The 13,924-nt window shown below is 36.6% G+C and overlaps 1 protein-coding gene across 1 annotated transcript; it reads right to left on the reverse strand.

Moving 5' to 3' along the window:
• Positions 1-1,684: 1,684 nt before the first annotated feature.
• Positions 1,685-2,632, reverse strand: LOC107159961 (olfactory receptor 5B2-like). The gene has a single exon (XM_015506608.1). It carries the CDS (start codon positions 2,630-2,632, stop codon positions 1,685-1,687), a length of 948 nt encoding a protein of 315 aa, XP_015362094.1.
• Between the last annotated feature and the right edge of the window lie 11,292 nt (positions 2,633-13,924).

Below are 13,924 nucleotides of genomic sequence, written 5' to 3' on the forward strand. Positions count from 1 at the left end.
TGTAGTTCCTAGCTCCTTCAATAATTCTGAGTCTGGTGGTTGGTAACACCTGACTGTGAAGGCAACACCCTAAATTTTTGTAGTTCTTGTTCCAGTATGACTCTACCAAAATAGGGATGCTTAAAGTATCCTTCTTTAATGGAAGTTTAAGACCATCTCATCTTATTGAGAAAGCTCTTCAGGTCTCAGCCCTTGAGCCACCTCTCTGCCTGTGTCCCCTCATGCATAGCACTCATTCTTGTGGCAGTAAATACCAGTTACATGCTAATAACTCCCAAATTTATTTCTTCATTGCAGTTTTAAACTTCTCCTGTAGTGTCCAACAGACACTTCAAGATAAGAAAGCACCCAAAGGAGACTCACGTCCTCCTCCCACAGCAAACCTTCTACTATCACAATCTCACATCTCACATAATGGTCTTGTGGCTTTCTAATTGTTTAGGCAACTGAGCTACTATTTTTCCACACTTGTAGCTAATACATCAGCAAATTATATAATCTCTGCTTTTCAAAAACACAAACAACCAGGTTATTTATGCATGATTACACATGACTCACAAGACATAGAAATTAAGTGTTTGAGCCAATATGAAATATAATTTCAGAGATTTGTTTAAATTTTGTGACAAAGAGGAGGGTGAGGGATTACTTAGGAGAGCATCTTTGATGGAAAGGTCAAGAAAAAGTTATTTGGAGAAGCAATGCAAGGTCTAGGAAAAAAAGTTCCAGGAAGGGAAAAAACACACGTTAGTTCAGACTCAGGAACAAATCATTTGGAAGATGACTAGTTTTCTCCAAAAACTCATCCTCTTTTTCTTCCAGAGTACTGGCATTTCAGCAAGGCAGTCAGCCTTGCAACTGGTTGCATCCAAATAGATGAATTCTTGACGATAGAATGTGCTCAGAAGTCATGAAAGCTACTACATCACTTGAAAGAGAAAACATTGCTTTTCTTTCATCTTTTCTCCTTCTGCTTTCCTCCAGGTCGAGTGTTTATGATAAAGAAAGATTTCAATACGCTATTCAATTCTCCATCCAAACATGGCAAGAGGTCATAGCCATCTAGAGAGTTCATTTTACCCTGCTACATCAGCTACTGCCACTTGAGAAATAATTTGTGATTTATGTCACTGTATTTTTGTTACCACAGTTTACCTAATTTCTGACTGTGCTGGATTAACTCTGTAGCCACAAAGTCTTTGAATCTCCTTTCCTGAAGAGGTGATGTCTCTTTCTTCCTACTCAAATCTGGGTCAAACTTTTGACTCACATCGACCACTATAGTGTGCTAAAGAAATGTATGAGTTTTTGAATTTGGGCTTCCACAAGTCTTTGAGTTTTACCTTCATACTGTTTAAATATTGGCCTGAAAATGTCATATAAAAAAGTATATCCAGCCTCCGAAAGATAAAAGATTGTGTAGACATGAACTAAGGTGACCTAGCAAGTAGCCAGCATCAATACACCAGAAATGTGTAAAAGACCATCTTGCACCTTCCAGCTCAGCTGGCCTTCTAGAACATACACAACCTCATGAGCAAGCCTGTGAAAAGAAACTGCCCTGTTCATAGAATCATGAAAAATAATAAGCCATTGTTTTAAGCCACTAAATTTCGGAGCACTTTGTTACACAACAGTAGATAACTGATTAACCATACAGATTGTATGATCTCCCTAGTTAAAATTATGTTCGGAAAAGAGTCATCATCTTCTCCATGGCTTTCTTGAAAGCCTTATGAACCTCTTTATTCCTTAAACTATAGACGATTGGGTTCAACATGGGAACCATGATTGTATAGAAGACAGAGGCCATTTGGTCATTGTCCATGGAATGGCTAGAACTGGGCTGTAAGTACATGAAGATGATGGTTCCGTAGAATATGGTTACGGCCATGAGGTGAGATGCACAGGTGGAGAAGGCTTTCTTCTGTCCTTCTGCTGAGCGCATCCTCAGGATAGCAATGAATATGAACAGATAGGAGGTCAGGATAACCACCAGGGCAAAAAAGACATTGAAGGCTGTTAAGATGTAAAGCACAGTCTCATTTATGTAGGTATCAGAGCAGGAGAGGGCAAGGATTGGGAGGATATCACAGAAAAAGTGATGGACCACATTAGAACGGCAGAAGGAGAGGGAGAAAGTGAACCCAGTGTAAGAGGCAGATTCGACAAAGCCCAAGAGGTAGCAGGCCACAGCCATGTGGACACACACACTGGTCGTCATGGTGGTGGTGTAATGCAAGGGTGTATATACCGCTGCATGACGGTCATAGGCCATCACAGCCAGCAGGAGGCAGTCCACGCTGGCAAAAGCCACAAAGAAGAACATTTGAGCAGCACATCCGCTGTAGGAGATAACTTTATCCCCTGTGAGAAGCCCAGCCATCACCTTGGGGGTCACGGCCGAGGAGTAAACGCAGTCCACCAGGGAGAGGTGACTGAGGAAAAAGTACATGGGGGTGTGGAGACGGGAGTCCAGCAGGATCAATGTGATCATCCCCAGGTTCCCAGTGAGAGTGATGAGATAGATGAGGGTGAACATTATGAAGAGGGGAACTTGCAGCTCTGGGGTGTCGGTCAATCCCAAGAGTCTGAACTCATTCACCTTAGTACTGTTCTCCAGGTATGACATCTTGAAATTGTGATTCACTGGTTTAAAAAAAAAAGGCAAAATGGATAAATTACTTATGCACAGTAAATGATTCACAGCATTACTCTAATGTCACCCCAATGACATGAGCATGCCAGGATCCCAATAACCTGAAACTGGCATCTTCTGACCTCTGTCTGACAGTCTGTAGAAACTTGTACTATGTCTGCTAGTTCCAGACCCAACTCAGACAAAATGTCTGTCTTCAAATACTTATTATTTTCATTTGGGTTGAAAGCTTGTCCATCCTCTGTAAATCACTCTTTACCACTGTCAATCCAGATTCAGATAACATTTATATTAACTGAACACTAGGTGCCAGGTAGTCTGAAAAGAGTAAGTATTATCTCGTTTAGTCCTTCTGGACATCCTGTCAGATGATTGTCTGATAACAGTGATACATTGTTGCCTTCTTGGTTGTGAAGTACAGTGAAGAATGAGGCTATCATTCATCCAGCTATGATTTATGTGAAGTCTAAGAAAGGTTAGTTCCCCTTCACTCCTCAGAGCACTGTTCTCCTTGAATCCTGCTTGGGGGAAGAAGCACAGAATCCAGGAAGATGCTCATCCTTATTTATACCCCTGGACAAGAACATAACCATGTCTGGGTTTATTCATCTCCCAAATTATTTTATTTATTTTAAAGTGTATTCATCTGAAAAAAATAAAATAAAATAATCATTGTATTCCCTATTTTTACTGTGTTCCAAGATTGTTATAGCAATTTTAAAAGGTGTTTTGAAACAATACAAGTATTTAGAGGAGTAGGATATTGTAGTGGTAAAGAAAATAAATTATCTCTGGTCATGACCTGTCTACATTGAAATCCTGGCATTTCCACTAACTGGTTGGGTGACCTTGGACAGGTCACTATGTTTCTGTGCCACAGTTTAAAACGGGGAGAATTTGTTCCCAAATAGTTTATTGAGGTTATTGTGAATGGAATTGTTTTTTAAATTATTTTCTGAGCAGGTTCCTTATTAAAGAAAGGAAACCTATTGATTTTTTATATCGATCTTATATACTGCCAATTTGCTGAATTTGTTGATCAGCTCTAGAAGTCTTCTGGTGGAGATTTTTGAGCCATCCAAGTATAAGATCATGTCATCTAAAAAACAGAGATAAGTTGAATTTTTTTTCTATTTGTATCTTTAATTTCCTTCTCTTCCTTAATTTTGGCCCTCATCTTAATTATTATTTTCTGTTCTGGAATTAGTTTGCTCTTGCTTTTCTAGATCTTGAGTTAGAATATTAGATCATCAATTGGGGATCTTTTTGGTTCTTTTTTTTATGTAAGCACTCAATGCTATAAATTTTGCTCTTAGAACTGCCTTCATAAAGTCTCAGCGATTTTGATATGTATCTTTGTTTTAATTGTTTCTAAAGATTTTTCATTTCTCCCCTGTTTTCTTCTATCACCCATTCATTATTCAAAAGCATATTATTCAATGTTCATTTGTTAAATGGTTTTTGTTTTTTATCTTGTTATTGGTTTTCCAATTTCATACCATTGTTTTATGGTAAGATGCAAGGAATTATTTCGATTTTTTGTATTTGTTAAGACTTACTTTGTGTCTTAAAATACGGTCTAAATGGAGAATGTTCTATGGGGAGCTGATAAAAAAGTTAATTTAATTGTTGATGAATGAAATATTCTGTAGATGACTGTGAGGTCCACTTTATTATTAATATATTTTAGGGGATAAATCTAACCAAGGATGTGAAAAACCTCTACAATGAAAATTATAGAACTCTGGAGAAGGAAACTGAAGAAGGCCTCAGAAAATGGAAATCTCTCTCATGTTCTTGGATAGGTAGAATTAATATTGTCAAATTGGTAATGTTACCAAAATTGATGCACAGATTCTATGTGATCCCCATAAAAATACCAGTGACATTCTTTAAAGAACTAGAAATACAGTATTAAAATTTTTAGGGAAAATTATACTACAAAGCTATAGTAACAAAAGCAGCATGATATTGGTATCAAAACAGACATGAAGACCCATGGAATAGAATAGAAGACATGAAGATAAATCCACATAAATATAGTTACCTGATTCTTGACAAAAGTACCAAAAACATACATTGGAGAAAATGTATGCCTTTTCAACAAATGGTGCAGGGAAAACTGGATATCCTTATATGGAAGAATGAAGCTAGATCCTCATCTCTTGCCCTGCACAAAAATCCATTCAGGGTGGACCAAGGACCTAGAAACTTTGCAACTCCTACAATATTAAAAAAAAATCTCAACAGTCCAACATATCGGTGCGGACACCAACTTCCTGAATAAGACTCCTAACGCTCAAAAAATAAAATCAAGAATTAGTAAGTGGGGTGGCTCCAAATTAAAAACCTTCTCAGTAGCAAAGGAAACAAGAGCATGAAAAGAGAGCCCACAGGATAGGAAAAAATCTTTGCCAGAAACTCCTCTGAAATGGGGTTAATATCTAGAATATGCAAAGTACATCTCAAAGAACTTAACACTGAAAAACAAATAATCCTATCAATAAATAGGTAAAAGAATTGAACAGACATTTCCCAAAAGAAGAAAAACAAATGGCCAACAAATAAATTTAAAGCATTCAACATCCTTGACAATCCGGGAAATGCAAATTAAAACTACAATGATATTTCATCTCACTCCAGTTAAAATGGCAGTCATCAAGAATACAAATAATGATAAACACTGGTGAGGATGTGGGGAACAAGTATACTCATACATCGTTGGTGGGACTTCAGATTAGTATAACCACTCTGGAAATAAATCAATATTTTATATATATATATATATATATATATATATATATATATATATTCCTCAAAAAACTAGGAATAGAATCACCATTTGATCCAGCTATCCCACTTCTTGGTATTTATCCAAAAGAAGTAAAAATCAGCATACTATAGTAATACAGAAACATCAATATTTATTGCAGCAGCAAAATTCACAGTAGCCAAGTTATGGAATCATACCAGGTGCATTTCAGCAGATGAATGGATAAAGAAACAAAGGAGTTTTACTCAGCCTTATAGAATGAAATTACATTGCTGGTAAATGCATGGAAGTGGAGAACATCATGCCAACTGAAATAAACCAGACTCAGAATATCAAAGGTTGAAGGTTTTCCTCTTAGGCAGAAGCTACAGAAAAACAAGCAGGAAAAACGGGGAAGAAATCGCATGAAAATGGAAGGGGATTGAGGGGGAAAGAGGAGGGATAGGGAAAAGGGAGGAACCATCAAATGAAATTGACCAAAGTTTGCTGTGCATACATGTAAATATCCCACACAGAATTTCACCTTTATGTACATCTATAAAATACAAATTTTCTTTAAAAGGCAATAAATAGAAGACCAGAAGAGGAAGGGGAACAGGGGGGAAAGAAGGGGAGGGAAAGAGGAAATTCTAGGGACTTAAGTGGAGCAAATTATATTCTGTGCATGTAGGAGTATGTGAAAATGAACCCCACTGTTACGTGTGCACTAACTGAAACTTTAAAAAGGGGAATCTCATGGGGAAAAGGGGAAGAACAGTGGAATAGAGGAAGGGGATCAAGGGAGACAGAGAAGGGATGGGAAAGGGGAGGAACTGCTGAATGAAATTGGCCAAATTATGCTATGCACATGTATAATAACTACATCACAATGAATTCTACCTTTATGTATAGTTATAACACACCAATTATAAAATAAACTAACAGAAGGAAGACCAATAGAGTCAAGGAAGGAGATCAGGGAAAGAAGGAGGGGACTGGAGGGGGAGTACCAGTGATTAAAATGGAGAAAATTATGTTAAATATCTTTATGAATATGTCTAAATGAACCCCACAATTATATAAAACTAAAATACAGTAATAAAAACATAAATTTTTAAAAACACTCATAATAATAGTACCTCAAGAGTCTATTTAGAAAATGTGAAGAGTCAACATGTTTAAACCCCTTACAACACTAGTCACACAATAAGTTAGAGGTATTGCTATTTTTAAATAAATGTTACTATTATCAGTGGTATTAGCAAGACATCTAATCACTGGAGGGAAAAACAAATGACAATAACAAAAAAGAAACCCAACAGAATGATTGGAACCACATCTCTAAAGGGGCTCATCTGGATAGCTTCAGAAATTAATTTCAAATTTGTTTAAGCAAACATGCCACTTTTGCAAATAATAGCAACAGAAAATTTGGGACTGAGCTTTAGGAATAATAACAGCTACAAGTTTTGAGATGCCATCTTTGCATTGTTTCTGCAGGGGGATCTATTGGAGGTTGTACCAATTATTTCACCCAATTATACAATCTCATTATGAAATCATGCTCTCGATTTTCAAAATCTACATTAAATATTGGTCAAACTTTAAATAAAGTCTTCAATAATCACTTGATACCAAAATTCTGAGCTTTAACTCTCCCTCACACACCCCATGTAATTCATGAGCACAGTCTATTAAAAACTCATCTTCAATATATGCCCTAAATCCATCCACTGGTCACCACCTCCAGGGTAATCACTCCAGGCCATATCGCCATTTAGGTCACACCCAGAGAGAGACCCAAATGAGTCACTAGGAAAGCTGAAAGTGAAACTTGAGTTGAGAAGCAGATATGGAAGCTGAGAGAAGGTAGAGGGGAAGGAGTCAATACTGAAGAATATCGAAGTGGTGTCCTTCCAAATAGGTAGTAAATACAGGCCAGAGACCATGTCTTTTTCACTCTAACAATAATATCAACAACATGGCCCTGCCTGCCAGACACTGTCCTAAGTCATGTAGATTCAAATCCCTATCAATCTAGATTCAAGTCTTAATGCCTGAATTATTTATGCTGTTTTAAATTTTATTTCTGCATGACCTAATGTTCCTTTTATACAGTTGAGCATATAATAGACAATAATTAAAGAGACTGATCACTAAATAATTCCATAACTGTAAGTCAATTTGAGGTAGCAAAAAAAAACTTGACAAAACTCAAGGGCTATACACTTAGGTTCAGAGTTTAGCCTTTTCACTTAATAATTAGAACATGAGTTCCCAATTCTCTGAAGATCATTTTCCTCCCTCTGCAAAATGAAGATGTAGCTACTTTACCAGTTGGGGAAAAAAACTTTATTATACTTATATATTTGCATATATATTGCCTACCAAATTGAAACCTAGAGAAGCCTTAGCAGATTTACCTTTGTATACATTGCCTACCACAATGTACAGCACATATCCAACTATCAGTAAACGGTTGTTGGATGAATGAACCAGTGAATAAATGGTTCTTATTGCTCTACAAAAGCAACTCTGTAAAAAGCAATCCTCATTATGAAACTAGCACCTTTAATGATAATTTCTCTAAGACTCTAGATGAAATATACAAGGGGAACAGAATTAATATGCATTTCATTGATATTTTTATAAGAATATATTCTTCAATAACATAATTTTATTCAATATATTCCACATATGTTCAATAAATTAATGTCAATAGCTTTCTTAAAATTCTTCTGAGACTACAAGCAATGAAAATATTGAAACCAGAAGAGAAATATGTTTAAATTTATTGGAAAATAGCCACAAAGAATATTTCTCAAACACCTTTTTATTACAAAGTATATTATTAATATAAGTTGTTATATTTATCAAAATTATTGGTAAGTACACCTTACACTAACTTGTTTGGGGTAAGTTTTTGAGAATTAATTTACCACAGATTGTTCAAACACAGTGTTTCACAAACAGCAGGTCAAGATCCATCAGTGAATGGTGAAATCATACAGTGGGAAAAACCATCATGTTTTTCAAAAAATAAAATTGAGTTACATACCACTGCTGTGATTAGTAATAATTTCTGACATATGTAGCAGATAGAATTCAGTCTTTCTTCTGTTAGCTTGTGTTAATTCATTTAAGATAAAAAAGAAAACAGTAAAGATGAGTTTCAAGTCAAAGGGTAAGCTGGGCTCCACAAAAGTTTTTTGTTTTGTTGTTTTTTTTTTTTGTGTGTGTGTGTGTATACATGTGTACACATGTGTGTGGTGGGTTGCAATGTAAATCATATCTCTTTTTGTGAAAGCCTTAATCAAAAAAGTCTTAAACTTTTGATGAAGAGCCTATAAATATCCTGTACAAAGTTAAGCATGAGACTAGGTTTAGTAGCACAGGGTTATGTATTTCACAATATGCTCAATAAATAGAGCACTGTTCATTCATTAATTCTTTGCATTAATTCATTCATCCATTTGTTTGTTTGTTGTATCAATAAACATTTGCTGAGTGCCCACCACTTGCTAAGTACTTCCCTATGTAAAGGGATTTTTAAATAATGAGAATAATATCATCTTCTACTGTTGGAATAAATTACCATTTTTTTACTGATGGAGATTGTTGTGATACACTCTAACTAAACAACATGAAAGTATGAAATATTAATACTTAGGATACTAAACTCTGAATACTCCATTGGAAAATGGCTGCTCTGTACCTTTACACAGCCCATTTTCTGTTACCATAATCTGAACAGATCACCACAAAAGACTGAGCTAGAAACTTACTTTTCTCTTTAAGGAAGATGTCCCAACTTCACCTGGGGTCTTCAAATTGCAGGTACCACCAAAGAAACAAAGCTCCTGTTGAGAAAGTTATTTATTAATATCTAGTTGCAAAGACTGGAGTGCTCTAGAGGCAGAGAGATATAAGAAGTAGGTGATTATTAGGTGCAGATATAAAATATTCTTCAACTGGTCACATAGGACTGCTGTAAGGACAAATGGCAGTCTCCATATTCACTCTGTAAAGTGATGAGCAACTCTAAGAAGAGATTATCATGCTGAACACAAACATTTTTAACTGGGGATATTTTTTTTTGAACTAGACACTGTGCAGGCTCATAGGGATACATCTGTGTGAAGGAAAGTCACCTAGTGAGACAGGCAGTCTTTTATATTAAGATCAATAATTGAACTCCAAAAGTCCTTTGGCACACGGACGGGTCCCTCTTCAATTATGTTAAATAGAGTCATGTTAGGATATTAGAGACCAACTCCTGGTATTCAGTGGGATTTATACATCTTAAAGTCAAATGGGGAGCAGGTTCCCCAGGGAGTGTTCATTTTCCCACTCCAGTCACCAAGAGAAGCAGCAATTAAACTGTGTGAGTAATCATGGTTCCATGAGTTGACATAGCTCCTAGTACATTTATATTACTTGGAGTTATATGTTCTTTTTTTAAGTATTTTTTAGTTGTAGATGGACACAATATCTTTACTTATTATTTATTTTTTATGTGGTGCTAAGGATTGAATCCAGGGCCCCACACGTGCTAGGCAAGTGCTCTACCACTGAGCCACAAACCCAGCCCCAAGTTACGTGCTCTTGATAAAGTTATATAGATAGTGTTGTCCCTCGGCAGCATGACTCCCTGAATCTGTATCTAGAAAACAGTTCCTTTGTTTATAAAATGGACCCATCAGAGAACTAAGACTACATCCCAAAATCTGAAAAGAGAAAAGTGAGTGTGAAATAACAGAACCCAACCATTACCTTAACTGGAGCAGAACACATAGGATGCCATATAACTGCTAGGAAGATGAATCCAGAAATGCGATGAATTATAGCCCAGTATGAGCTATTTCCTTCTGATAATTACAAGTCCCAATAATGTCCTTGCTACTTATCAACAGCTAAGATGACTGCTCCAGACTATCCCTGCCTTCTTTTTATTCAGCAGATATAAATGTTCTAAGGTAAACCCAAATAATTGTCTGATAATACTAGTATACAAATATATATGTATATACATATATAAAGTCTCATTTAATCTAATCTTCCCAACTATACCATATTATATTATTACAGTATGATGTAGACAGTACTATTATGCCAGCTGTATCACAAATGTTTTCCAAAGGTTTCACAGGTACAGACTTGAGAAAATTAGCACTTGAACTCAGATGTACCTCTCTGCACTATCCTCCACACAACCACCACATTCTACATTCTGGACTCTGCACTATCTACCACACCATGACCTAGAGAAAAGTTTCAAGCCACGAGCAGTAATAAGAAAGGGAGGTATTCCTACTAAGACAAGAGACCCCATATTCATCATGTGGGATAAGGAATGAGAATTAAATAGATCGAATACCCTGCTGTAGGTGAATGTCACTCAATTACACCTCAACAGAGTAGAAGTCAATTTTTCTAGAACACTGATTAATTGTAAGAAATACTCATACCATTATAGCCTTTTAAACTCATAAACTGTAAGAAATTCGTTTTGGATTTGATGCATACACAGGTTCCCATATTAGTAGGAACAAATGGTCTTCAAAATGAAGTCAAGAGTGAATCCCAGGGGCCACTGCTTCTGGTCCTGTGATCCCGACCAGGACCCTGATGAAGCTTTGGTATTGGTGATGATTGGTCTGATTTTCTTTGCCTACAGGTTTTGCTCTAGGGTGATACTGAAATAAAAACTGCAAAAGAAGATCTTATTACCTATGCTGCATGACTTATTTTAGATTCTGCCATGCCGCAGTTCGGCTGGGCAAAATAACCGAGAGGTGACAAGCAACTTGAAGGTTGAAGCGGGAACTACTTTATTGCGAGTGAAGTTCCATTGTGATATATTTAACCACCCCTCTTTAATGAACCATGGGCTACATTTTTGTATCATCTTAACGTATGCCCTAACTGTTCTTGATTTTACTGAGATGCCTCCTTCCTTTAGCAATTTACTTAATGCCCTTTCGGTTTGGCTCTTACTAGTTTTTAATCCCATATTTCTGTGACAAAGATACGGCTCACTAAGATAATGCAAAACAAAACTGAGACAAAACGAAAAAAAATGGAACAAAAATTCATTATATCACTGCCACTTCCTTGAAACTCAGGGCCTTTATCATATACTTTTCATTTTCCTTGAAACAAGCATTCCCAGGCTGGTTCTTCATCACTTTTGGACCTAGGTGAAATGTTAGCTTTCCTGAGAAAACATTCTAGTTAACTACTATAAAGTGACATTCTTTTCTCTCTCATTTTTCCATATATAATTATTTGCTTATTTTATATATAATGCCTATATTTTTCTCTCCCTGTAATTATGTGCTTCTCAGCATGCTTTCTTGTTTAGTGTCTATTTTCTTCATCAGACTTAAGCAACAGGAGTACAAGAACAATGCTTATTTTTTTGGATGTAAGAAAGTATTTTTATCCAGTGATGAAACTATAAATATGTAACATCTTCCCAGTATTATTTTTTTCTGATCTCTTTGCAGAAATCCTTGTTTTGAGAAAATTTATGGCTGCCCTCTGCTCATTTGTACAGTCTTTGATCCTATGACTTTTAAGTTTATATCTTCCTCAACTTCAGAACAAAAAGAAATGGGTCAGTAGAGTTTGAATTACAAAAAAATAATCTGGCAATGACCCTGCCCATTGACTGCAGATTCTGTAACATATACGGCAGTGTAGTTACCTTTACATTGATATTTTGCGTGGGTTTATATTCCCAAGGCTCAGCACTTTAGGTGAAACCCATTTGAGCTCAATAAACAGTTGAATGAATTGATATTTTTTCAGGAAAAGAGTTGTACTTTTCTTTGTCACTTGATAACATATATTCCAACAGGATCTCGATAGTGTTTGGTCACCCAATCTCTGATTGTATGATATGGAATATAAGAAATATTCAAAGCATTCCAATCTAAACTGTGAATAAGCCCAGGGAGAAACGGTTGTGAATTAAGAGAAGCACCAATTTATGGGGCAGGCCTGTGTTTCTATCTTCCAATGTTTAAATCCAATTATAATCCTACAGATAATGCCTTAGATTGATTTGTAAATTATCAAAAAATAATTACTTAGAAAAAATAATCCCAGGATCTACCTCAACAAGCAAAGTTGAATCCCATAAAGCCCTTAATTGCCTATCCCCTGGTCCTGTGAGATGAGAGCTTGTTTTGATCCTTTTGGGGTGTTTGTCCCAGGAGAGCGCCATGACTGGTTAACTCCCTCCTGGCTACCACTTTTTAACATTTCAAACCCCACATGCCTCATTTGGGAGGGAGTCGTCCAAGAACAAGAACCTCTTCAATCATTCATTTTTCACCTAGTTGTTAGTGGTTGTCTAGAACCAACAATGACCACCACCCACCCCCAAACAACTTATTACTCAGAGCCTTTCGCAGTGTCCAGGGGAGGAAGGGTAGTGTTAACTGTGATCATGGTAATCACCCCTCACCAGGTAGGAGACATTGCAGAGAGTCTTTCCTCAGCACTGCAGCAGCCCTTCAGGGGACATGTGGTCAGGGCAAGCTCTTTTCCATGACTTCTTTTTTATAGATGAAGCTATTGAGATACAAAGGGACTAGGTGACTTATCTAAGAAGAGAGAGCAGCTGATTCAGAACTAGAACTTATGCTAGCTAATTCCAAGCCAACCGCCTTGTTTTTCCTTTCATTTCTCCCACCCCTGGAGAATGTTAAACCTTTCTGCTAAACACTAAAGAAGAATCTTCCTCCAGATGGGGTGTTTCCTTCTTGGAAGCACTGAATTCGTGACGTGAGACCTGACCTGAATAGGAGTGCCGGATTTAAAGGTTGTGTTGCTCATGGAAGGAAGGTAAGCTTCAAGGTCAGATCTGCTGTCTGCACAGAGCTGAAGTGGCAGAAGTAACCAGGCAAGGGTAGGAAGGCACCCGTTTCTCCCTGGGCTTATTCAGAGTTTAGGTTGGAATGCTTCAAAGAGTTCTTACATTCCATATCATACAATCAGAGGTTGGGTGGCCAAACAGTGTCGAGATCCTGTTGGAAAATATGTATCAAGTGACAAAGAAAAGTACAAATGGGTCTTGAATTCCTGCTTTGAGTGTATGAATTTGTACAATTTTAAACCAGTTATTTAAACTGTTTCAAACCCAGTTTTCTTTTTCAGGGAATGTGATAATACTAGTTATCTTAATATTCCAGGCTTGCTGAGAGAATCAAATGGGGTATCAATGTAAAATGCTATTGTAATCTGGAAGATCATACTAATATTTTTTAAGAGAAGGAATGGATATTAATAAATGAGGAAATACATCAAGTTTGGGCACCAGTTACAAAATGGAAATGAAATAGAGAGCTGTAAAATCACATAAGATATGCTAATTATGATACAATCTAAACACATATTTTAGTTCCACCACTAAAGACCTATCTGATGGTGGAAGTTTATCTGATGCTGATTAATTATCACATGATGTGCTACCGAGTAAATAGATCAACCCTCACCACAGAGTT

Source organism: Marmota marmota, unplaced genomic scaffold, assembly GCF_001458135.2.
Source record: "Marmota marmota marmota unplaced genomic scaffold, marMar, whole genome shotgun sequence".
Classification (NCBI taxonomy): Eukaryota; Metazoa; Chordata; class Mammalia; order Rodentia; family Sciuridae; genus Marmota; species Marmota marmota.

Excerpts from the sequence above, each read along its gene's own strand:
- LOC107159961 (XM_015506608.1), bottom strand. The coding sequence starts at position 2,632 with ATGTCATACCTGGAGAACAGTACTAAGGTGAATGAGTTCAGACTCTTG.